The sequence below is a fragment of the Chelonia mydas genome, chromosome 12 (genome assembly GCF_015237465.2).
Source record: "Chelonia mydas isolate rCheMyd1 chromosome 12, rCheMyd1.pri.v2, whole genome shotgun sequence".
In the NCBI taxonomy this organism is placed as follows: Eukaryota; Metazoa; Chordata; order Testudines; family Cheloniidae; genus Chelonia; species Chelonia mydas.
In genome coordinates, this window is record NC_051252.2 from 32,960,075 (window position 1) to 32,986,588 (window position 26,514).

General features: G+C 39.9%; 1 protein-coding gene across 3 annotated transcripts in view; it reads left to right on the top strand.

Moving 5' to 3' along the window:
• CDH13 (cadherin 13) overlaps positions 1–26,514 on the top strand; it is a 761,603-nt gene that overhangs the window by 122,878 nt on the left and 612,211 nt on the right. For all 3 annotated transcript variants that reach the window (XM_007059271.4, XM_027821724.3, XM_043526212.1), the window contains exon 2: positions 13,636–13,747. In XM_007059271.4, coding sequence (XP_007059333.2) covers positions 13,636–13,747 — 112 coding nt within the window. The remainder of the gene's footprint in view (positions 1–13,635; positions 13,748–26,514) is intronic.

Here is a 26,514-nt window from a genome sequence, read left to right on the forward strand (position 1 = left end):
ATGTAATGTGGTGATTGCAGTTGGGTTAAACCTTGTTGAAGCTGATGGACATTTATTTAGGATAAATGTAAGGTCCTCTCTATGCTACAGATGCTACAGTGCCATAGCGTACAGTGCCAGAGTGACAGAAGGGGTTCTTCCATCTCTGTAGGAGCTCCACCTCCCTGAGTAGCTAGGTCAATGAAACACTCTCTTGTTGACCTAGCTGCATCTACACCAGAGGTTAGGTAGACGTAGCTACGATCAAAGTTGTGGATTTTTCCCTCCCCTGAGTACTGTAGTTATGTCGGCCTAAGTGTGGACAAGGTGTAAAAAGGAGTTAAACTACTTTTTGGAGTAAGATAACTGAAGTAATAGGAGCCACCACCCAAAACACAACCACCATGCAAGGCCTGTCAAAAACTGAGCTATGTGGATGGAAGGGTTTAACTGGTTGTTATTTGATGGAGCTGTATGTATGCCTGAGCCAAAGCAGCCAGGAACAGACAGAGAAGGCAGCAAGAAAGCCAAGGAGAGAGCCAGAAAAGGACTCAAGGCATTGCTCTGAGAGAGAACCTAGTGAGAGAGAGAGCACTTTTTGGGCAGAGTGCTGGCTGGAAAGAGGCTTGGAACTAAGAACAGAGAAGCTGCCTACTGTTTGTTTGATTCCTACTGTTTTAAGGTAAACAGAAATGTACATACATTCAGTATTATGTCAAAGAAAAGCCTGATTCCATCATCAATTTCTTCACCTAACAGAAACGAACCACAAGACCCTAAATATTGGCTAACTGCTGGGGTTAAAAGGGCTAAGATGTTCTGTTAGCTTAATACTACCCTCTTCTATGTAGATGTTATGCTTGTTGGGGCATATCCTCAACTGGTGTAAATTAATGATGCAATGACAATTTAAACCAGCTGAGGATCTTCCCCCTAATGTATTAGTAACTCTTGCCTGGGTCCTCAGTTGGCCAGGGAATAAAATGTTTCAAATCAAAACATCAGCTGTCTAGGGCTCAGATTTTCCTACAGCTGCTGTGTGTCAGTTGATATTTTCGGCAGTGGTTGTTCTCTCCTTTATTTCTACCCCCGCACAAATAAAAAAAATTAATAAAAGGTGTTTTAAATGACTGTGAACACATTTTAAGGAAAGAATATAGTCACTGTTTGCCCAGGTGGAAGCGTATTCTGCAGCATAATCGCAAGGAAATAGAAATTAAAGGCCTGAGTCAAAGCCCATGGTAATCAATGGACAGACTAGCCTGGACTTCAGGCCCTCATCACAAATCTTGAAGTTCATGTGAGTCCTGCCATTGTTTCGAATTGGAATATGGGCATAGGTAAAGATACACATGTCCAGCAGTACTGGGGCCTTATTTGATCATATTAAAAAACTGCCACATTCATAAAAGTGTTCAAACTTACATTTCCCTGAATTTTTGGTGTGTGTACGTGTGGTAATATTCTATTTTAAAAAGAAAACACTCTCAAAATATTTTCCAACTAATTTTAAGATTCACTAGTTGTATCTATTGTCAATGAGTGAAAACAAATAGTGATTTCAATAGGAAGTCACTAAAGTACGTTCAAATATTCAGTCAAATCCCATTCTCAATATATGAAACATTTCTTTCTGAATCCTAATGCATTTAGGGTCAATAGTAGCATCTTCATACATAAAAGATTTCATTCAGCTTTTAAAAGGCAAGTAATTATAAGAGAGAGGTTATAGACCAAGGTCTTGGTTTCATATAATTTGTGTTCTAATTAATTTACCAGATATAGGTTTTGCTTCGGCTCCTAAGTGTTGATCTTTAATAGTTATCGTGTTCCTAGAACTAATGGGTTTTATTTCTTTGTAAAGGTCATTCTTGATGTAATGTCACTGTTAACAGAGGGCCTGTAAGCTTTAGTGAGTTTGCTATGTTGTGATGTGCACAGAAATGTTCTGTTACTTGCTGTCTTTCCCCCAGGACATAATTTTTCTAGAGACAGAAGAACTGGCAAAAATAATTTAGCTCTTTTAGTTGTTCTTTCTTGTCTTTTATTTCCAAAAAAGGTCACATTTCTTGATGAAGCCTAACACCTGAAAAGGACTGTGTTTTATGAATACATGTGCAAGGCCCGGTTAGTTCCGTGAACTGTGATAAGGTGTACGTATGTAGGGGCAGATTTTCAGCTGGTATAAATCAGCCTAGGTCTGTTAAAGTCATTGGAGATATGTTGGTACCAGCAGAGGGTACCTATAATAAGTTAAAGCTACCAATCCTTTGTGAATAGAAAAACTTTTTTTAAAAAAGGCACAGTATTGACCAAGATTAAAATTATTTAAACATTTTTCTTTATAAGCAGTTTTGGAATTGGATTCTTGACTAATATAAATTATACCATGAGTCTTCTGAATCCACCAGATATTGATTCTGCCAATTAAGGAGATGCAATTTCCCCCCCGCCCCCAATTCTCTTTAAGCACCTGGCTTTTCTACACTGGTTATTTCAGAGTTGATCAATTATATTATTTTTCACTAAAACTATGATAACTTTATGTAGTTCTTGATCATTCATCTGCGGTTCACTGGGGTCAGTACTTACTCTTTTTGATAGACACACTCAGAAAGAAGGAGCATAAAAGGACTGCAATTAATTTATCATCACTGCAGAGTAATTATGCAGGCTAGCACAGTGAGTTGATTTCACATGTTTTATAGAAGAAATTGTAAAAATATGTCCCTCTGATAAAGGTGAGCAGACAAGTAACAAATCTACTTTCCTTTTCCCTTCTGTGACTTAGCTTGTAAGTTTTGTGAGTTGATCAGCAGCTAGATAATGTGTCCAAGTATATTATACTGTCTAGCATAGCGGGCTCTAATCCCAGTTACCTCAATAGATTATTCCCAAATAGGGAAAGGGTACCATCTGCATGCTAACTGTGACACCCTTGAGGTCGCCCACTATCTTGTGAGTTAAGGTCAGCATAAACTGTGCAGTCCCTGATACATATTTTCAGCAATACCTCACTAATTTCAGAGTTCAGTTCCCCTTCCTCTATAAAGGGCATGGTACATTCTAGTTCCCACTGAGTTAGCACGAGAAACTTCCCAGCCTCCGCTTGCTTGCTGAAATATGATTCATGCCCTTACCTTGACCAACAAGCCCCCAATAGCTAGTGCATTCATCCATTTCTTTATCTCTTGGTGATGATAAAGAGAACAAAGCTTTTCTCAGTCCACCTCATGTGAGAGTAATTCCTTTTGTCTGAAGATTTACCATATCCTTGCTAAAGAATAATATATAAAGCAGCTGCACTGATCATGAGCCCATAAACTGGACCAAGCCGATAAAAAGATTGCTCATGCAGATTAAAAGAACACACTGTGGTCTTGCTCCTGATGAAGCCAATAAGAAAACTCCCACTGATTTAAGTGAGAGTAGGTTTATGTCGTGTCTCTTCGCAGACACTAGCATGCTCCAGAAGTTTAATCATACAATTTAAAAATGCCTTCTAAATGACTCAATATTATGGAAGTATAATTAAAACTATGCATGAGGGGCCAAATTCTTCCCTGCCATATGCACATGTGACTCTCACTAAAGCCAGTGAGAGTTCAGAACAAAATGTGTCACTAATTAGGTAATTAAGAGAATTGCCATTTCAATTATACCTGGTAGTTAATGTCTAATATTATCGAACATTAATAATACGTTTGCACTGGCGTCAATGTACAAAATTTTATTTATTTATATACTTTCAGTAGCAAAAAAGAACCTAGTTGATCTAGGTCACTTGTTAACCAATGGCCTGTTAATAGGCATGAAAGGAAAAAAATTGAGTTCTAGTAGTTCACAGAAGTGTTTTGATTGCACCTGTACAACTTAAAAAAAAAGGGGGTTCTTCTGATGGAATAGTAGACCTTCTTTCTGTCTTTCATCTGATGTCTAATCTTTTGGTTGAACCCCAGCTTTTTGTATTTAGTGAAATTATGAAAATGAATATTAAACCATTAAAAACACTTTTTATGCCTGTACTACAACAGGTTATTTTTGCCACCAGATATCATTGCAAGTCACATGTTTTCCCCACCATAAAATATTATATTCATTCCACTGCGAATAATTTGTGGCAAGATAATACAGGTAATTTCATCTGATTATTGTAACAGAGCTCAAATTAACTCACATACTTATGCCGAAGATTATGAGCCCCATTGAATGGAACCTGTCCTGGGATTTCAATAGGTTTTGGATTGGGCCTTGTGAAATATTCTTTATGAAATATTTTTGGGGCTCAATTCCTGATTTTTTTTTCAATGCTTGGGGCTCACAATACCGCTCTTGTCTTTACCATAGCAAATGAATCCATGTGCTCTTTTAAAGGTCTATTTTAGCAAGTTTTGTTTTGGTTTTAGCTTCCCGGTGCAGTATACCCGAAAGACAGATATACAATGTTATACACTAAGCTAAGTTTTGTGATATAATAATAATTGCCGTGTGTTATAACACTATGGAATGTAAAGAAAGCAAGAGATGGAAGGTTATACCTTTCCGATAACGATCATGTTGTTGGGAAATTATACATATATCTTATTCAGTATAGTTGCAAGAAATTTCATCTGAAAGTGCTATCTGGTGTAGGAAATATGACTTAATTTTTTTTTTCTGTAATAGGTTCTGCCACATCAATATTTTTCAGTATGGAATAATTACTTTTCCCCCATGCAAGTGGATATGAAGTGGCATAACTATGTTTAAGAATTTCTTAAATTTTTTTTTATAGAGATTAAAATTTTCATGTTTTTCATGGAGCCATAACTACAGGAAAATAGCATGAAACTGGTTCATTAGATGATAAATAACTAAAATGTTCTATATAAACAGACCTTGGAACAGGCTATTGTCGCAATATGGTTTACGTTTGGATAGTTCCATACACTGCATTTAATGAGAAGGAAAGTTTGACTTTCAGTGTGTCTTATTTATGCCTCTTTCGCTGGTGCAATAGTGCTACAGAATGGCTCATTTGCATTATTCTGTTGCCTGTAAACTATATTTATTGTGCAACCTTCTCTAAATAGGCTAACCAATTGCAATCTCATTCTGCTCGTGTCTGTGTTTGTCACAGAAACATGTTACCACCTTTAATAACCCAAATAAAATGATTTGGGGCCAGGCTCCACTGCCCTTACTCACACTGAGTAGTATTTTACTCGTTGAGTAGATTCATTTGCTGATGATGAGTGGCACTTTACCAGATCCATCTGTAAAATGGGGCGAATGATACTGCCTGACCTCCTTTAAAATGCTTTGAGATGTACTGATGAAAAGCGCTCTATAAGAGCGAGGTGGTATGACTAGTAGCAGATGATTTATTTTAATGGGACTACTCATGGAGAAAAGCACTCCTCATCACGAGTATCCAGAATCTTGCTCTTTGTTACTAGCCCCTGAGAATATTTAATTAATATGGATGATAATTTTGGTATGGATGTAAGGGTTTGGACAAAGGCTAATCCTGATTCTTTTTGCAAAAACTGCTTGGTACTGTTGTAGGAAAACTTACACTCAGGCCTTAGGCCAGAGTTTCTTCACTATACCTATGTATCCAACTAAGACCTCGGTTATACCAGCCTGCTGAACATCAGTTGACTTCAGTGACAGCTTTTAGGTGCCCAGCACTTTTGAAGATCCGTCCATTTATTTAGCAGCCTATGCTTACAAAATTTTGTAAATTTTAACCTAAAATTCCAGTCTTATTATAAACGATCTGCTAGCATGGACTCCAGGGTACTATTGGGACTTGCGTGGATATAGGGGTCCATGTGAAAAGTCTGGTTCTGATGCTGGTTTAACAGCCTTATTTTACTTCCTCTGTAGAACTTAAACTTGAGAAGCAAAGTACCTGCCTGTTCAAAAACACTTACCAGTAAATCACTTCTTAAATAATCAAATGAACAAGATTTCCCATGTCGGGGAAGATACACATTTTATTCAATGTGTGATACAACTCTCATAATAAACACTCATTCTTTTATGACCCTTTCCTTTTGAAAGTTCTCTTTGTTAGATAGTCCCCCTAAAGACTTTGTCATATTCTGATTCCAGTTAATGGAAGTCTACTACAGTCATACTTCTTAGTGACAAGAGAACTGAATTCATTTGAGCCAATAAAGTCACTCTAATTTGCATTTTCATAACCCACCCTTCAGTACTCCAAGTGTGACTTTCATTTTTAGGACAGAACTATGCAGTAAATGGATGTGCAGACCCTTTAAAAGGATATTTATCATCCTTGAAGAATCTTATTGCCAAATCTTAATAGCATTTCTTACAACAATGACTTGAATTCACTATCAGATTCAGAGGTAGAGCTGTAGAGGTTTTCAATAGGCTTTTCTGAACCATCTCATGATAAAAAAGAAGGTTAACACCTATTTTTTTCTCTTTCTCACTGACTCACTCACTCCCCTCCTCCTCTCATATTTAAAAAACCCCCAAAACACACCACACGCAATCCACCAATAGGATAGAATTCCAAAAAACAGCACTGCATTGCTTTTAGCCTATATAGGTGAGTTTGGTGGTGCTGTGATAATGAAGTATAAATCAGTGCGTAGTTTTACAGTATTATAATACCTTTGTTAATGACACCAATTTCAGGGTGTATGCTGCTAGCTTTTGGATCATTTCCTTCTGTGCCAGTTGCTGTAAAACCACTCAGTGAGGACATTCAAAAATGTCTGTCAAGTAGCCTGTATATGGGTAGGTGAAACAATTGTTTGAGGATCTGCTACTTGAAGTCAGTGTCAAAAATCCCATTGTCCAGTCTGATTCAGAATCAGGCCCTTAATTCATAAGAATATTTCCATTATTCGGTTATGGTAACTATCTGTGACAATTTAATTTAATGTAACTATTTCCCTGATCCAAAATGCTATGGGTGAAATCCTGAAGTCAATGGAAAAACTCCCACTGACTTCAGTGGGGCCAGGATTCACCCTCCTTCTGTAGAATGCTGTCAGGCTATGCTACTTATTGCTATTATACCCATTTTTTCTCTCCAATAGACCCTCTTACTAAATATTTCTGCAGGAAAGGGAGAGGTAATAAAACAGAAAAATGCATAATGTCACTATATAAATCCATGGTTCTCCCACACCTTGAACACTGCATGCGGTTCTGCTCACCCCATCTTAGAAAAGATGTACTAGAAATGGAAAAGGTACAGATAAGGGCAACGAAAATGATGAGGGGTATGGAACAGCTTCTATATGAGGAGAGATTAAACAGACTGTGACTATTCAACTTGGAAAAGAGGCAGCTAAGGGGGGACATGATAGAAGTCTATAAAATCATGACTGGTGTAGAGAAAGTAAATAAGGACGTGTTCTTCATAACACAAGAACCCAGGGTTACCCAATGAAATTAATAGGCCTCTGTTTGCCAGAAGCCGGGAATGGACAACAGAGGAAGGGTCACTTGGTGATTACCTGTTCTGTTCATTCCCCCTGATGCACCTGGCATTGGCCACTGTTAGAAGACAGGTTACTGGGCTAGATGGACCTTTGGTCTGACCCAGTATGACCGTTCTTATGTTGAGGCCCTATTTTTGAAGCACCTGTGGAAGGAAGGGGTCTTTAGATTTGGAGTAGCTACTTAGCCAGGAGTTTAATATGTGTAACAACGTATCCATCCCTGGTTTTTCATTTTGAGATTAACTCGGTGTTACCAACTCTCGCAATCTGGAGTTTTTTTCTCACTCCACAGCCCCTGGTGTCATAGTATTTTGAGAGAATATATGCAAGACCTGAGCTTTAATTTGAAAAACAACAAAACAAAACTGGTTTCTAGCTCTCATGATGTCAGAGAAAAGCTAAAAAAGATGAGCTGGGTGTACCCCAGACCTTAAAACAAAGCAAATAGCAAGAGAAAATAAAACCTAAACTTGTATAATTTTCTGAACATCACATGATGTCTTTGGGACTAACTCCTGATTTGTGAGGTCTGGAGGTTGGCAATACTGTCACTTATGCCTGAGTCTCTTTTCCATGTTAACTTTTCCTGTAACTTTATAGGGTTTTATGGTGATTTCTTAGTGTTAAAATTGCTCGCATGGAACCAGAGATAAAATGGGGACCTCCAACTTTACAATATTGTCATCCTAATAATCTGAGATTTCTTTGTATTTATATTCGATACAGTTCACCCTAGCCTATGCCCCACTTACGCCCTGTTTGGATATGCCTTGTGTGAGTCTTCTGCATAAGGATGAATTTCAACCCACAAGAACAATGTGAGATGTAATTGGCATTCTGAAGATAAGGGTTTTTTATAATTGGGACTTGATCTATTACACATCAGGCTGACAAATATTCGAGAAGGATTACAGTAGAACAGGTTGAGAACATCACTTCCAAATCTGGGATATGGCTGATCTGATCTGAATGGAATTCCTGTACAACAAGCAGAGAGATCTGACGGTTTGAAAATCTCGTTTTATGTTCTATTTGGGAGCTTGTTTTAGAGGCTAACTTTCCATCAATTGCAGAGAGGCAGAGAAACCCTGTTGTGAGATGAGGTCACGTACAAAGGGTTTCAATTCAGGTTCCTCATGAATATCTGCTGCGGGAGAGGTATAAAAACTGTCAGAACAGTTTTGCTTAAATGCAATTTTGGTGAAAAATGCTGTTTTGTTGTTTCACGGGGATGTATCATGGGGATTCCACAACACTTTCCCCGGGAAGGATTTTGGGGTCTGAGAGACTTTGTACTGAGTGGTTACAGCCATGGCCTGGGATGGGCCTGATCCAGAGCAGAGTTGTTCACCCTAGCTCAGTCTGAATCTGGCAGAGTATATAGATACGAACCTGGGCCTCCCATGTCCCACGGCAGTACCCTAGCCACCATGTTCACCAAAACATTAGAAAGGTAGGTTTTTTTTCTTCTGTCCCAATGTGGAATGGCAATTCATTTCAGAGCCTCAAAATCTGCTGCAAGACGGAATTGTTATCCTCTGGTCAGCTCTGATAAAAAAGTGAGATCCCCTTCTGCTTTCCATTCCATGGTTCTTGTGTGACCAGCTTTCAGGGCAAACACTGAGATCAACCTCGCCCTCTAGAATATGTTTGTTGTTTTATTAAGATGTTTAGTAGGCCTAGTACCACCATGGGGAACACAGCTTTATCTACTGACCTTATGACCAAGCTTACTTAGGAGCTAGCTGAACCAGTGACATTTACTTATAAAGACCAGTAGTAAGTTTGCATAGACAAACTGTCAGGATATTAAAAATTGCCTCTTCAATCTTCACATTTTATTAACAAGTAAATTGCACCAGGTGAGACGGTTTGGTTGTATATATGAGTCCATGGGCTCTCTAGGGCTGTGTGATTGAACCCTGCAGTTTGCTTTGCAGGGAACGGTTCACTTCCAAATTGATTTAGGTTGTTATGAGCAAATGGTGTTTGGTGTTCAGTCTTTGAAGGCTGCAGATACTATTTTTCTCAGTAAAAGAATGGGAGACTGACCCCTTCTCAGTTATAGAGCAGTATACTTTTAGCTTTCGAAATTCTTATCTCTTTGCTTCTTAAATATTACAAGAAGCTCATTGGCTAAAGTCAAAAGCATTTTAGCATGTGCTTAATAAGGGAGGCAAGGAAGGAAGAATCCCATTTCATAAAAAATCTTGAGGTTTCAACATTTAGTTAGTACAGCATGGGGACAAAACCATGTTTTGAAATGTTCATTCCAGGTTAGTGCCCTTACCACTGTTCTATTGGCTATTTTGGGTGCTTCTCTTGTGCTTCTCTTGTTTTGACCAGAAATTCCATCCTGGACCTAAGAAACCTTCCCAATGAAAGTTTCATTGAAACTGATGTATTTCAGCAAAAAGTTTCAGTTTTGATGGTTTTAGTAAAAACATGTTGCCAAAAAATTCTCTACCAGCTTAAGTGCTTTGCTAAATAGGATGGGTTTGCTGAATTGGAGGCACATATGCCCTTTAATTTGTAAGTATGAACAGCATTTGTGTACCTTCACAGTGTTTTAAAATCTCCTATATGCAGAATAAAATATTTTCTTTGGGAGAAGATACCTGTAAGCATTCAGATGCCAGTTCTACTTTCTTTAAACAGTTAATGATCCAGGAAACTTTTCTTTTTGGACACACACAATTATGAATTCTGCATGGTGCTGAAATTTAGAATGTGTTCTGCTTTAAACAGTATTCTCTTTTGCTTTCAACGCAAATCTGTACTTGGTTTATTTTTTTGCCAGGGCTTTTCAAAGTGAAGACCTTTAGCAGACAAAATTTTAAGAAGATAGACATTTAGTTCAATAGAAGAATTTTCGTTGCGTGAAAAATATAGTTACAAGAAGGACTGTGCTTCTAAAAGATAATTAATAAAAACCATGTGATGACAAACTTGACATCTTGTCTAATGTCTGGAAGAGAAGAAAGTGTTTGGAATTGCACAGCTAGAATAAAATGTTCCATTTCACAGCAAGGCCAGGCCTGCATTTTATAATTATTTCAAAGAGATTAAAGGTCACATTCTGTTTGTTAAGTTGACATTACATGAGTCCTGTATACTAGACTTTCAGAAGTGAACTCATGGCATATTTAGATCATCCTGATTTCACAACAAACACACATTGTCTGAGATTACCGACCTAGATCATATCCAAATCAGTTTTGCAATCCTAATCTATGTTTTCCTAGGCTACAAACTAGAATTCAAGATTCCAGAGGCTAGGCGATCAAGCTAGGATGTACTGCCTTTTTTATGTCCACCACCATGTATTTTTTTAGCAACAAAATCATGTTTGTAATTAATTTTATCTTTATCGTTGAAAATGTATGTACTTTATGGGCTATTCTGCCAAACTGGGCTGGTTTTGCAACACTGTGTAGTTCACCGTTTGTGTCTTGACACGGGAGTACAGGAAGGAGTGGCACATTTTATTCTGCACTAATTCATGCTGTGTTTAAGCCCATTCGTTGGCATCATGTGTCAACTGGGCCTAATCTTTAAAAATACACTGTGTCAGCTCCGTGCAGAAAATGCATATGCAAAGATATAATGCCGACAGACCCTGATCGTCGTCAGGCAGGATCAAACCTGAGACCTCTGGAGCTTAATGCTTAAGTCTCTTCTGCATGAGCTAAAAGACACATTTCTATTAGCCAAGGCTGTAGCAGGCGTATCACTCTCTGGTTGATCTAGGTGCCACTGCGTGTGACACTTTATCTACATCAAGCTGGCGTGGGTTACATGCTTCATTTTCACGCACTATTACTGTGGATTGGCATCCGGATGGAGTAGTTGCACATGCAAATGGCTGGTTACATGCATATCTGGCTACTTCTATGAATTAAATAACTAATTTGCAATTTTGAGTGTAGGCTTTGAAAATCTGGACGTTACTGTGGGAGTCCTTGGTACAGAAGGACATTGGAGGGCAGAGTGAGGCACTGTGGGAGTGAGTCAATGGAGGCATTCTGTCAATGGAGTTATGCTGATTGACACCTGGGGATCTTGCCCTTTGTTTGCAGGTTGCTGTTTATTAAGAGAAGAAGGGGAAGCAGCAATAGTATGGGAGACATGACAATGTTGCCAAGTGGCTTAGACTCTGCTTGCTTGCGCTCTCTCTTGGTTTCTTACTTGACCAAAGGGGCAAATGCGGTGCATGTCATTAGGGATGAGAAGTGAGCCCACACTCTGGCAACTGGATTGTCACGAAACATTCTGGCTATTGCACACAGTGTCTGTTCATGTCTAGCTGGCCTTTTACAGCAAGTGTTTATGTGAAATAGACTGCCCGAGAATCAAGTTTCAATAAGAGCAACTGATATAAGATCAGGTGGGATACTGTCCTCCCTGTGCTTTGAAAGACCAAATAATGTAAAGCCAACAATGACTCTGTAGTGCACCAGGATTTTCTGTATGGAAAGAAAACCTGGGTAGCATTCTGTTTCTTTGACAAGAGCAAACAAGGGATGGCTAAGCAGGGAGCATGCTAGCCTAAGATTGATAATAATAATCACCTGTCCTCTGAACAGAGCAACATGGCAAAGAGGTTTATCTAACACAGGTAGCACTGAAGGTGATATGCTGGAGGACCCTGTTCTGACTCTATAGGGGGGAGGCTTATTTGCTGGAATAGTGTTAGATCACTGAAAATGATGAGCTTATCTCTCATTGGCAGGTCAAGCATTATAGGTAGCTACTGAGTATAAGGGCTCTTTCATGAGGGGATTGCATGTCAACATTTATCTTTTTGTACTAATGAAAGTCAAACTTATCATTTTCTCTTTGGTTACTCTGTTGCCCTTCTCTGGTCTTCCTTTGGGTGTCCAACTGGAGACATTTTGGGCAAGTGTTTAAACTAATGAGAGCTGTAAGTGCTCTGCATCTCTGAAAATCAGGACCAGAGGAAACCCCCCAAAGGAGGCCCCAAATGCATTTGGATGCTTATATTTGGGTATGGAAAAGTAGATTTATCCTGCCTGCTACTTTGGATCTGGCTCTTCTTTCTTGTGCTTCATTTAACCCTTAAACTTTCTGTGCCTTTTTTTCCTCTCCACTCTTTCTGTGACTTTTCTACCTGCTCCTCTGCCATTTAAAGCCCACCAAAGAAAATAGCCTTTCAGCTCGTTGTCTCTATTCAGTGATAGAACACAAATCTTCTGAAACAGAGATTGATTGGGAATAGGTACAATGCCAATTTTATTTTGCTTTTACCCTCCCTCCCCTGCCCAGATGTTCCTGTGGTGACAAGGTGCTTTGGTGATCACATACTAACAGTGACACAAGCTGTATTTAACTTTACCCTTCAGATCCAGCTACAGAATGATGTACACATTCTACTTTCAGTCTTTCACTGGGGTAAACAACTTTTTGATTATGGGGAAACCGGACAAACTGTAGCTTTGTGGGGGTGGGGAATTGACATTTTCCATCTGCTGCCAGAGTTTATACAAAGGAAACTTTTGTGACATGAAACTTTATCCTTGAACAAAAGACTTCTTCACTATCTCAGAGATTTACTAAACTAATCTAAGCTTATAGGCCTTGAGTCAGCAAATAACTTAAGCATACTCCAGCCCTATTTATACTTGCTTATGTCCCATGACTTAAGAAGGACTTAAGAACAGGCTTAACTTTAAGCAGGTGCTTAAGTGCGTTTCTGCATTGAACATTATTAATCTTAGGTACATCTGCACAATGTTGGCCTGGGGCAATGTGGATGGTGGCTCAGGCTAACTGCCCACGTATATGCACCCAGGGTTGGGCAGTATTGTATTCAGGCAGCTAGCCCATGACGCCACACTGCTATTTTCAGTATGCTAGCTTGAGCAGTGCTAGTGCATGTCCGTCTACCCAAACGGGGCATTACCGCACCAGCTGCAGTGGAGATGTATCTTTAGACATATTTTTTTTTTTGCAACCTTTATATCTGCCTGTGTATATGCTGATTGAAACTTCTCGTGCAAAGCAATGGTTAGAAAGTTGTAAAGGGAAGCTGTGATGTGCTGGATGTGTGGGTGGCTTTTTGTTTTTTTTTAAATGAACATTGAGTCCAAACTTGCTAACATTCACAAAAGCCAAGAAGGTTGGTGAACAAGTGGATATTAAAAGTCCGTTCCCTCTGTTTCCTCAGGTGCTGTTGCTTGTATTTGCAGAAGATTTAGAATGCATCCCTGGATTCCAGCAAAAGGTTTTTCATATTGAACAGCCATCTGAATTCACAGAGGATCAGCCAATTCTGAACTGTAAGAAATGTAATTTTCATATGTCATTTTTGCAAAAATCTGTATTAACCGCAGTCTGAGTGTTTTTGTATCACACTGAATTTATCAGAGAGCTCTTTCTCCTTATGACATGATTCCAGGAACAGCTTCCACCTGGGTACTACAATAGCTCCTCCCCTCCCCTTAAAATCCTTTATTTATACAGATTTTTGAACTTTGCTGTGAATGAGGGTTGGCAAAATTCTGCACATTTATCTGTTGGGGTTTGAATATTTACATGGAAGCTCAGGATCATCCTCTGATTTTATGAACGAGTCACCTCCTGCATTCTTTGCCTTTCCTGCTGTATCAGTACATGACCGTATAGAAGGCTGTTGATTGGCATTTCAGTATAAATTCATTCTTCCTCCCTGGTGTGCATCCATCCCAGGAGCCTGACCCAAAGCTCATTGAAATCAATGAGAGTCTTTCCATAAAATTTAGTAGGCTTTGGATCAGGCCTGAGTTTCAAAAAGTTATTACCATCTCTTCTGTGATCTAAGCAGTTGATCTGGGTGGTCCAGTCCCTTTTCCAATGGACAGGTGTCCACATCACAAAAACTACCACCAGAGCTGAGCTGGCATTGATTCTTGGCACGGTACACTCTACGCAGACAGGCCGAAAACTGAATGGGCCATGGAGATATAACTCTTCTTTCAAGAGTTTGTCTTTCCAGGTACATTAATGATGCAATGTTGCAAAGCTTGCACTGCTGTTGTTCATTATGCATTGGGACCTGTTCTGAGGATTTGAGACTTCAAGGCTGTCAGCCTAATATGGTACCTAAAGTGAGCTTTAAATATTGATAATTTTCAAAAGAAATTTCAACAGGGTTTGTAAAAAAAACCTGCGTTTTCCCCACATAATTCATGTTATTTAGTAGCCTTTTCATGTGACCACATTTGGTTCAAGAGCTGAAATTAACAGTTCATATGTAATAACATTTATATGAAAATAAGGTTCAGAGTTTGGATCAAAAATACAAAGCAATAAAATTCAGTTTAAGGAATACCTTTTCCCTCTCCATCCCCTACTTATTTAAGATTGTATTGTGAGTGAAAGTATTTGCTCTGTTTTGCAGTTTATATCAAACCTCAGATACATGTGTGGTTAGCTATTTGGCTACATGTGTGTGTTCTCCCTGTGTGCTGTCCCAGCTCTGCGCAGACAGTTGGCACAGCAGACCTTGAGCGAACCGCCCAATGACCACAAGAGCCGTTAAGGTACGAAGGCACCCGGCCAGGTTTATTGTCGACAAAGCATAGTATTAGCACCTGGCAGACTCTACGAGGATACTAAGACATGTATGCCCGTGACAATGGACGCAGCTCAGTCAGTGGCGGGACTTTCCACTGCCCATGGCTGGCCAAGATACTCACTTTGAGATACATCTTTATACCCTGATATAAATAAGTTACGTACTGTCAGCCTGACCTTATGTTTTAGGAAGGGTCGGTGTGTTTCTGTTATCCTTGGGGAATGTACCATCCTTGATATCGGGATGTTCTGATACCACTTGATAGTGGGATGTGTTTGTGTGAGTACTCTGTACTTAGCTCCTCTTAGGAATGTGTACTTCTGCAATATCAGTCCTGTTCTTGCCAGGTTTTGTGAGCAGGTCCTGCCTCATACCAGGCCTGTGATACAAGGGCTTATGTCTCAGGCTCTCTTTCTACTGCAACATGTACTACAATTTTGTCACCGGGGCCAACTGAAGTCAAAGGAAAGACTCCCATTGACTTCAGTGAGCTTTGGATTGGATCCAGATGTAGGGTCACCTTTTCTAAAGCACTTGAGAGACTTAAAGCACTTGAGAGACTAAAGCACTTGAGCACTTAGGTCCCTAAGTTCCATCTCCAAAAGTGACATAGGCAGTACATTGTATTGACTTTCAATGTGATTTGGGCTCCTAGGTGCCTGAGTTGAAGCTGGAACGTAGCATCCTAAGTTACTTAGGCATTTTTGAAAATGTTGCCATTATGCACTAAAATGTGTTGCCAGATTTTCAGAGGTGCTGAGCACCTTTTGGATTCCATAGAGCTCAGTCGTTCGTTTTCTTTAAAAGAAGACCAGCAATTTGTTGAACAGACATAGCAGCCAGACAGCATGTGTTTTAAGCACATAATGTTGGGGGTTTCCTGGCCTCAAAGGATAAAAATGTTCTCCTGTTAAAATTTAGTTAAATGCAAATAACTTTTATTGTCTCTCTCTTTGGCTGTATCTGAGTACTTTGATGCCTTAGCATGTCTGTCCAAATCTGTTGCTGATTTGTCCTCAGTCTGTTCAGCAGTATAAAGGACAAACTGTTTAAGCCATTGTTGATTTGACTACATTGTGGTCACCTAGCAAATTGCACGGGTGTGAAACTGACACAATTATTAAGACATTATTAATTTTAAGAGGGGGAAGAGCAGGAGGGAAAACCATCTCAAAACAATCTTGGGAATTAAATTATTTAATAATCAGATGCTAAATTGGCCTAATACATAACATGCGACAAAGACAGCTTGTCAATGTGCAAGTCTAGCGAACTCAATCACTCATAAGCAGTGTGTCCTGGATGTGACAATATTAAACCTGTGCATAGTCTTTTCAGTCTTGTCTTCAGTGGAATCAATATTTTTAATTGTGCCTGTTTAAATACACTTTGCATGCTGTTGCATTATTTTTATACCCATTACTCAACAGCAGTATAATTTAACAGTTGTATCTGAATGTGAGGCCTACCATGAGTATGTAAATTAATAGAGCCAGTATGCAAAGCAGGTCTATAACGGTGATTGCTTTTGTAGTCTTCAATAAACCAAGCCGCTTTTAATTCTCCACTGAAGAGCAGGGAAACAATCATATTTGTTTTTTTGATCTTTTTAATTTCAACAAGAACATACTGTATATTCCATTGCCAGTGTTTCCTCCAGTAATTAAATATGGGTTATAGTTGTTTCGTATGTATTTACTAGTTGGTCATAAATGCAGCTATAGTCATTATACATGAAACTTATTGAAAAAAAAGAGACCAAAGCGAGAGCCATTTATTTCTTTTTTTATTTGCATGCGTTCTGGCAGTAAAAAAGTTATTTCACATATTCAGCAAACTTTTAAATACCTTCAGTGAAGAAATACAATCAACTGAAGCATAGGACTCCGAAGAAAATAATATACAACAAAAGAACCACTGCAACTTTCAACCTACATGGGAACTATTTTAGGAGGTTGACAAAGGAAAGTATATTTACATACAGAATATATAAAAGATGAACCAAGGACAAGTGAAAGGCAACATGGAATGGAGAGATCAACAGAGCTCGACAAGGACTTCTAGGGTTGGTCTGCAGCTAATCTAGGTGAATCCACTCTAGCCTTAGAATTTATTATGAATTCAACAAAAATAATGTTTAGAAAATACCCTACTCTAAGGAAGATGTGGAAGGCAGGATTAAGAGACACTGAGATTTTCTGGAAATGTGGCAGATAAGATCTGAAGGGTTACTCTTGGTAGCAGTTCCTCAGTTGCAATCAGGCTTCCTGAAAAGTGCAGGGATGAAAGCCTAGTCCCACTGAAATCAATAGAGCATCAGGGCTCTTGCCTTGGGCATAGGTGCCGACTTCTGCTGGCGCCGGTGGGTGCTCGACCCCACTCTGCCCCTGGTCTGGCCCCGTCCCCACCCTTAACCCGCCCCCTCCCACCCCTGTCCTGCCCCCATTCCAACTCCTTCCCCAAAGTCTGCACCCCAACTCTGCCCCCTCATTGCCCCTATTCGACTCCTTCCCCAAATCCCCGGCGCAGCCCTGCCTCTTCCCCGCCTCCTCCCCTGAGCGTGCCGCGTTCCTGCTCCTCCCCCTCCTCCTGAAGCTTGTTACGCTGAGAAACAGCTGTTTTGCGGCAGCAAGCGCTGGGAGGGAGGCAGAGGAGCGGGGACGTGGCACGCTCAGGGGAGGAGGCAGAGGTGAGGTGGGGTGCGGAGGGGAGCTTGGCTGCCGGAGGGTGCAGAGCACCCCCTAATTTTCCCCTTGGGTGCTCCAGCCCTGCAGCACCCACGGAGTCAGTGCCTATGGCCTTGGGAACGGGCTTCTTCCAGAGTTTCACCAAAGCCTGGGTTTGGTCAGCTTCAGGGTACACCTGAAAGCTCTTCAGTTCAATCTTCAATGAGGCCTCGAGTTAGAAATCTTTTACCATCAATGCAGATGCTAGCATTTTTTTGGTCATTTATGAGTGTTCCGTTAGAGACAAATATTTTTAGTGTTCATTTTCGTTATGGCATGCCCAGAGAACATGGCAGTGGGTGTAATGTGTAGAAACACTTGAATATGAATATATCGAGTCAAATTCAGCCTTGATGTAATCCTTCTGTAATGCAAATGGCTAATAAGAATAATTGAGGTTTTCTGATAACAATGAATTAGACAACATGGTCTAGTTCAGAGCGTTCAAGAAGTTGTTCCAAACCCCTTTCTCACCCTTAAAGGGGTTCCACATGCATTGGATCCTATGAGTGAAAATCTATTGTGCGTCATTTTGCATTAGCTTGCTCTGACCATTGGTGTAGAATACAAAGTTGCTGTGTTTAGAAATGAGCTGAAGAGCTGTATGGAAGCTACAAATGGAAGGCACAGTGAGAGAAGGAGGGGGGTTGCAGTCAGGAAAAATGCGAGGCAGAGTAGATATATAAATGCATGCAGCTGATAATGAGATTAGTATGTGCTGGACAGTGATGGTATGTCTGTACTTGGAGCTGGGGGTGTATTTCCCAGCTTGCATAGACACACTCATGCTAGCTCTTATCGAGTTAGTGCCCTAAAAATGATAGCGTATGGTATGTCTGTACTTGGAGCTAGGCGTGTGATTCCCAGCTCGCATAGGCCTCCTCATGCTAGCTCTTATCAAGCTAGCATGCTATTAACAGTGGTGTAGCCAGTGTCGCACTGGCAGCACCGAGCAGTGGAACGGGCTAGGTGTGCTGAGTACATACCCATGGGGTTCAGGAGCGTTTGTACTCTGCATGGCTAGTTCGTGCCACCGCTTGCCGCTGCCCATGTTACCCTGGCTACACTACTGTTTATAGCATGCTAGCTTGATAAGAGCTAGGAATCACACGCCTAGCTTATAGCATACATATGCCGATGAGTAGCCTAAGAAGCCACTGGCTGACAACAGCTGAATAGCTGAGCTCCACTCTCCCTCCCATTCCTCAGTAGAGGCAGGATTTTGGAAGCATGTTGCATAGCACCCATCCACTCTCCCCTCCCAGTAGTAGAGGTGGTTGGGGGGTGGGGAAGGAGGTTTAGTGCTGCCAGTTCTCACAATTTTATTGTGAGCCTTGTGATATTTAGTGATTTTCTTTAACCCCAGGTTCCTGGAGTCCTGTGATTACATCCAACTCAGCTTTCATTAAAACAACAAATTATGTTTCTACCCTTCCGTGTTGGAGAAAAGCGGGAAAACAAATTCATTGTTAAGGCTCAGAAAACAAATTCTCTGTTAAGGCACAGAGAGCATGAAACAATGGGTGTTACCATACACACTGTATCAAGAGTGATCAGGTAAGGTGAGCTATTACCAGCAGGAGAGCGAGGGGTGGGGGGGGGCCTTTTGTAGTGATAATCAAGGTGTTTCATGTTCTCTGTGTATATAAAATCTCCCCACTGTATTTTCCACTGCATGCATCTGATGAAGTGAGCTGTAGCTCACAAAAGCTTATGCTCAAATAAATGTGTTAGTCTCTAAGGTGCCACAAGTACTCCTTTTCTTTATTCCTATAGAACTGTTTCTGATCAAACCCTAAATCTCTCTTCCTTCGGATCTAAGTATCCCTTGTTCTACTCCCCTCTTTCCCTATCCTTTTTTTCTTAAGATCATTTTTTAAGAAGCTGTCGTGTTCAAAACATTGCATCTAACTTTCTGTTCAGCATGAATTCAAGGGGACTCTTATATTTTAGCATCTGTAGCATAATGGAAAAAATACTTTTCAAAGAGTCATAACTTTGGCAAAAATAGCTATTTCAGATTAAAACTTTCCATAGGCAGCCTCAGGGTGAATTTTTGGGTCAGAGTTTGATTTAGCCACATTTTCATTTTCTTCTGATCACAGGAAATGTGGTTTATTTAATTGCTTTAGTGGGGAAGAGAATATTAGAATGCAATTCTTAAGTCCACATTGGCTGTGTTTTTAAAATTCACCATCTGACACATTGATCATACTTCGGTTTGAGCAATCGCTGTGCATATTTTGGGCTAAGGTGTGGTCCCACGTGGCATGCCGATGAGGAGCCCAGTTGAATTACAGGAAGTTTCTCCTTCAAAGTGTTACACTGAAGGGGAAGTAAATTGCTATAACCCTTTAAGGGGCACAGCCTGGGTGGGAGGGTTCCACCTATGCCCTGGACTCTCGTTGGTGAGTTTCTTCAGAAGTTGTAACTGCAAGCTCTTATAACTTACTCCCTCCGCTCCTGCTCGGTGTCTGTGTAGGTTCAGCTACAGTTGAGTCCTTAAAAAGCACAAATTTACTACATGGATAACGATAGTTCACTGAAGATATAATACTGAACAATTGTTATTTGTCTTTGCCCATAACTTGAGCTAGAATGTTAGTCTTACTTTGAACTGGGTGGATAGATGCTCACCTTACTGGGCAATGCCATCGCTTGATAGTTTTCTTTGTAGTTTTGTGAATCTGTTCTTCAGGAGAACAGAGAGAGAGAGAGAGAGTTGCAATGTCCTAGAACAATGCTCTGCTATCAAACAGGCAAGATTGCATTTTCCTTGATCAGGTGATAAGTGACTTACTTTAAATAGGTTTCAGAGTAGCAGCCATGTTAGCCTGTATTCGCAAAAAGAAAAGGAGGACTTGTGGCACGTTAGAGACAATTTGTTAGTCTCTAAGGTGCCACAAGTCCTCCTTTTCTTTTTACTTTAAATACAGTATTTAGACATTGCTGGATCATTTGCGGCCTTCAAATGCTTCCCTTCTGCAATCTCTTTTTTAGTCAAGCTGAGCTGGCAGGTCACTGCCAGTGACAATGCTCCATCATGCAGTGATGACAGAGATTCCTAACCAGCCCCATCATATGTGGAATGTAATTGTGTTACATTAATCATGTTTATACTTCACATACATGACTCGTGGCTTTTTTGAGGTATTTTTAATGGACAATAAATCAAATAGTACACATGAAAAATGAAGGCAATTAAGAAAGAGGCTTTGGGTGATGTGCCTTGCATGCTAAACTAGGAAATACGTTGGTAGTGATTTAAATGTCAAAACAAAAGCAGTGTTGACCCTTACTTGAAAAGATTTAATTTGGATGTTAATTAATGGCTGACCTCTTCTGTCTCTTGCATGATGAATTGCATGTTTTCAGAGCTTGGGATACTTCAGGATCAGGGCTTTGTCTGTCCATATTCAGGCACTTTTTCATTCCATCTGAAACTTTCCTTTCCATCTGCATTGGCACTCTTAGCTTTGTTTACTTATATGGTGGGAGATTTTTTAACCAATTAATCATAGATACTTAAAGGTGTGTCTGCAGTTCAGCAAAGCTGCCCCTTTCAGCGAGGTTTCATGTGTCGTTCAAGTTTCAGGTGACATTCTCATTGCCTACAGCAGTGAAAAGCACTGACGAACATCCCTGTTATTGAAGTAATTCCATGTATGGAGATGCAGCTTGTATTGATTTCATGCCGCCACAAAACATTTCCCAGTGATTTCCAGAACTAACAGTTGTAGTTCTAGTAGGAGGTTTTCAGTGAGATGGTACCACTGCAAATGAAAGAACAATTTGGGCCAACAATTTCATACATAGCAAACTGTCTGCAGAGTTGTACATGATCAAGAAATTCATCAACTAATCAGGCCATGGTGGAACAAATATATGTAAATTACATCTGAATGCCAAATAGCAGATGTTTAGTTCACTTTAGACTTATATGACAGCATTTCTTTTTAACTCTATATGTGAACTGTTACGAATGTTAGTTTCACTTATTACAGTCTGAAGATATATGTGGAAAACATGGAAAAACATGGCATGTTCATTATACCGGGTAAGATGTGGCTGCTATCTCCATACAGGTTCTATAATGGGACAATTGGCAGCGTATATAGATAGAGCATCCCACCCGCTAGTGACCATGCCATATTTTTCCAAATTGTCTACATACATGTTGCCTAACTCCTATTACTTTCAATGGGCATTAGGTGCCTAACTGCTGTGGGTGTGCCTTTGAAAGAACAGTCTGTCCTTTTGATATGGGCTGTATAACAAATGTATAGATGTGGATAATGTATATGAGGACAATGCATATATCTCTATATAAGTAAAATAGAAATAATCTGTGTTTGTATGTATGTACAGCTGTATCTAGAGACAGCTCTATATTTAAGTGCACAAAAATATTGTATCATCTTCTAAGCTGGCTTCAGACATGATCAAAACAAAAGATAATATGACGAGTGATTGCCAGGTGGCCAGACAGTTGCTTACCCAACTGTGCATGTCAGCTTATTAAAAGGGCCTAGGGGGAAATGAATTTTAATATAGACTTTGTTTGATTTTTATGCATATACATTTAATTTAACTAAAAAAAAGAATGTTCAAAAAGGAGGTATCATATTATTGTGAACAATGTTGAAAGATTAATTAGTCGCTGAAAACCAGCTCTGGGGTTGAGTCAAAACCTCACAGGGGTATAGTCACTGCTTTTTTTTTTTTTTTGGAAGTAGCAACATAGCTCTTGAATTGACGAACAACCGAGAGAAAGCTCTATATAGTAACATGAGACCTTTTCATCTCTTCATCAGGTTTTATAATCCTTGTGAGGAGGAGAAAATCAAAACATAAACCAGAATGTGTGCATCACCTGTTTCTCAATTACCCCACAACCCATGCATAAATAAAGGTGATTTGTTTGGGACAGAGTGCTCCATTAATCTTTGGGTTATGAATTTAGATGAATGCAAGGTAGTAAATTACTTGGTTTGAGATGAAGTTTGTTTCTATAGACTTGGCAGGAATCATCCTCCTTTGTAGATAACACTTTCGTGAAATATTTCAGGGCTTTGGTTGGTTGAAGGAGGCCAGCTGTTGTTCTAATAGCCTAAATCAATGACCAACTGCTCCATATTAGCAGGTATGTCAGTTGCTCAGTGCAGTGGAAACCTTATATTAATTATGTTTTAAGGTACTTCTAATGGGAGATTTTTCTTTTTATGTCCAGTTGGCACTTCCAAAACAAATATCAAATTAATTTATGTTATCCCCCAAACTGATTTCCAGTATTATCAACTTGATTTGCCGCATAGGGTCTGATAGTATCATGCAGGCTCTTCCTCTCTAGGTAAATAGGACATATCTAAAGGCCAAATTGTTTGTAGCCTTTGTAGAAACGTATATGGTTTATCATTTGACCAGCAAACTATCGGACACAATTAGCCTAAAAACTAACTTATTTAAAAGGGACATCAGCCTGGTCTTACGGTGGGGTCCCTCAGGCTGGGTTACACCTGTGCAGGTGGTGTCCTTCCACATTCTAGCCAATTGCATCACCTGTTTATTAGGAGAGCATCTATTGGTGAGGGCTACTGAGTAGCACTGGGATTGTCCAACAGACACTATACCATGGGAGAGAGACTAGCATAAAAAAAATAGCTTTGGGAGGGAAGAAGGCCTCTTTCCTCAATTGCAAAGAATTCATCTACCAACAATCTGGTCCAAGCGGTCAGAAAATGTTGACTCCTTTCAAGTATGGAGGTGATGTTGGGATACTCATGGACTAAGGCGGGTATTTCACGGTGCCGGGTGCATTTCCCGTAAGTACTATGAACTGTAACGTGATGGTTCCCCATATGAGACATTAGCTGTGGGATGCAAAGACCGTTGGCTCTGCTAAGTCATTTTTTTGAAGCTCCACAACTCATAGTTTTTGTATTTCTGGAGATGATATCTCTGATATTTTAATTTTAGGATTTTTGTAAATTCACCCTTCAAAGGAACCAGTGGATAGACAGTGGACTTTCCATTAAATTTTCAAACCACTGTGCAGAGATTTAACAGGGATTAGTGGGAGTTTCTGATGCCGAATCCCTCTGTAAATATAGGAGTTTTCATGATTCCTCATCTAAAGTTAACAATATTTTCAAGCACATTGGTGTGCTCAGAAATAATACTGATCATCTAGTTCACTTTGTTTATGATCTCTCTCTGCTCAACCAAAACAAATTATTTAGATCATCTTTGGCTTTTCTAAGATGATTAAATTTAAATTTAAAATAACTCGAAAATATCCCTTCCTTTTAAAATAAACTTTCCTTTTTCAGCTTGCCAACATTTAAAAACAACCACAACAATCTGCTTTCCTGGACAGGACATTCTCTGTCTGTAAAGATCTGTTATCTCTTTAGTGCATACATTCCCCAATCCAGAAACAGGATTCCTGTTTCCATACGTCTCAATTAGCTGACTTTCTGTCTCTCTTGATTTATGTTTGGGAAAGTAATTTCATAGGGTCCTTGTTGACATTCACTAAGTTGAACACTTATTTTTTTTCTTGTTGCAAGCCGGTGTTCATACTATGGAGGTAAGACACTACACCTCATCCATCCCCTCTGAACTTGCCATCCGGTAACAAGCAGGGAAGAGTAAACAGGCAGAATTTTATAGATTGTTTTTCAAAAACAGAGCCACTTTGATATGCCATTCTGAATGCTAGAATACGTCTTATACCCATCTGTACTTACTAGGTACAGTATTTTACTGAAGGTAGGCTAGTGTAGCAATAAGCAGTGCATACTGAACCTTATTATGTGACATTGGTATGAACTAGAGCTGGTCAGGAAAAAAAAATCTTGAGAGAAATTTTGACTTTTTTGGGGGGAAAACCCTAAATTTTTCAGCTGAAGTTTAGACAAATTCAAAATTTTCGATGAAAACCGGCACTTTGCCAAATAAATAAATTGTCATTGAATTCCATTGAATTCAATTTTGATGGGAATTTTTTGACTAGCCCTCATGTAATGCCTAAGAGTTGGAGAGCAAAGACACAACATGGAGTATTAACCTTTGGAGTCTTTTGTCAAATGCCTGAGGCCAATGAATAAAGTAAATTCTCTTAGCAGCATTCCTACGCATCACACCTTTATTACTTCCATCAGCCAGGTTGGTTGCATGTGTGTATGTGCGCGGGGACAGGGAAGGGGGAATTCTCTTAAACAAAACTTTGGGTATTAGGGCCTTGTTTCCATATAAATTTTTGAGGGGCCTTATAAAAAACCAGCAATATTCCCAGGAATGGTAGCATTGGCCAATAACTACAGTCTACTGTACATGCCATTCACGTGATGCACTAGTGGTTTAAGGTTTCCAAAAAGAAGAGGAACTGATCAATTCAAAATGTGGGAAACAAAGCACTACCAAGGTCAACATGTTAAGGGGATCGTTACAGTTACAGCTAAAAATTGCCCTTCTAAGAGCCCACTGGGAAAGCTTAGCAAAATTTACTAAAACATAACAAATCTGGAAGAAAGCATTCTTCCTTATATCCACAGGTAACAGCAACAAATGCATAATGTTCTGACCCTAAAATCTTTCTCTGAGTTGTGCTTTCTAGATTTACACCAGGGTTTGCAATATGTCCCTTTTTTGTTTCTTTCAGTGGTAGTAGATTTCACAGCTTTCTTGAAAGCCTCCAGCCACTCCTGCATACAAGGACCGTCAGCCCTGTTTGTTCAGACTTTAGAATGATGATAATCTGTCATATCTCAGGGTGCGATGTACTGCAGGGCGGCAGTAGCTTTGTGAGCCATCTCTAATAGAATCTAGCCAGGGAACTGGCGATGGGTGGATTACCCCAAAGCAACTCCTGTTCTGGCTTGGGGATGTGCATTAAGTAAACGGGTATGGCCAGAACAGTCCCACTAATGAAACTCAGCTGACAATTGGCCATTGGTCAGGTGGCATAAAACTGTTCTAATTTACAACAGGAAGCAGCATGCATACAATGAGTTCAAGACCGGTTTGTTCAAAAGTGAGTTGTACGCCACCTTTATTCCCCCTGCCTCCACCACCATCCTGAGTTGTGCCATTGGCATTTCAGCTGGACCTCAGAATTTGTCAGACTGTATTTTGCTCTTGTCCTCCTTTCTTTTAGCAATTTGTATTGAAACAATGACAGTTGCATTGTTCAGTATTGGCACTTTTGAAATGTTCAGTGCAGGGTATTTACATTCTCTGTCTTCTGTACAGATTCAGAGAGAAACAATGAGCATTTATGGAATGCATCGTGACATGTGGGGAGCATTTAGGTGAGCTTTTATTGTGAACCAGCGAACAAGTGGCTGTAGAAAATGCTCCATGGTTTGATACAGAAACAAATAACCCTGTGGTTGCAACTGGAATTCCCGCAGGCTTTATTTAGTTGAAATTTTAATTACAATGCCAGCTCTTTCCTGAACTCACACAATAACACAGTAGGGAAAGAGAACTATAAACTTGGCCACAATAAAAGAAAATATAAAAAAAATTAAACAAAAAAGAAAGTTCACCCTTTGGAAAATGAATAAATTGAGAAATAGGTACAGAACACAGGTGGAATTATGAAGAACTGAAAAACAATTATGTGCATGAACATAAGAATGGCCATACTGGGTCAGACCTGCCTGCAGTGGCTCCGCTTAGCTCCCAAACGTAGCGGCATGTCCCCCCTCTGGCTCCTAGGCGTAGGGCAGCTAGGGGGTTCCTCGCACTGCCCCCACCC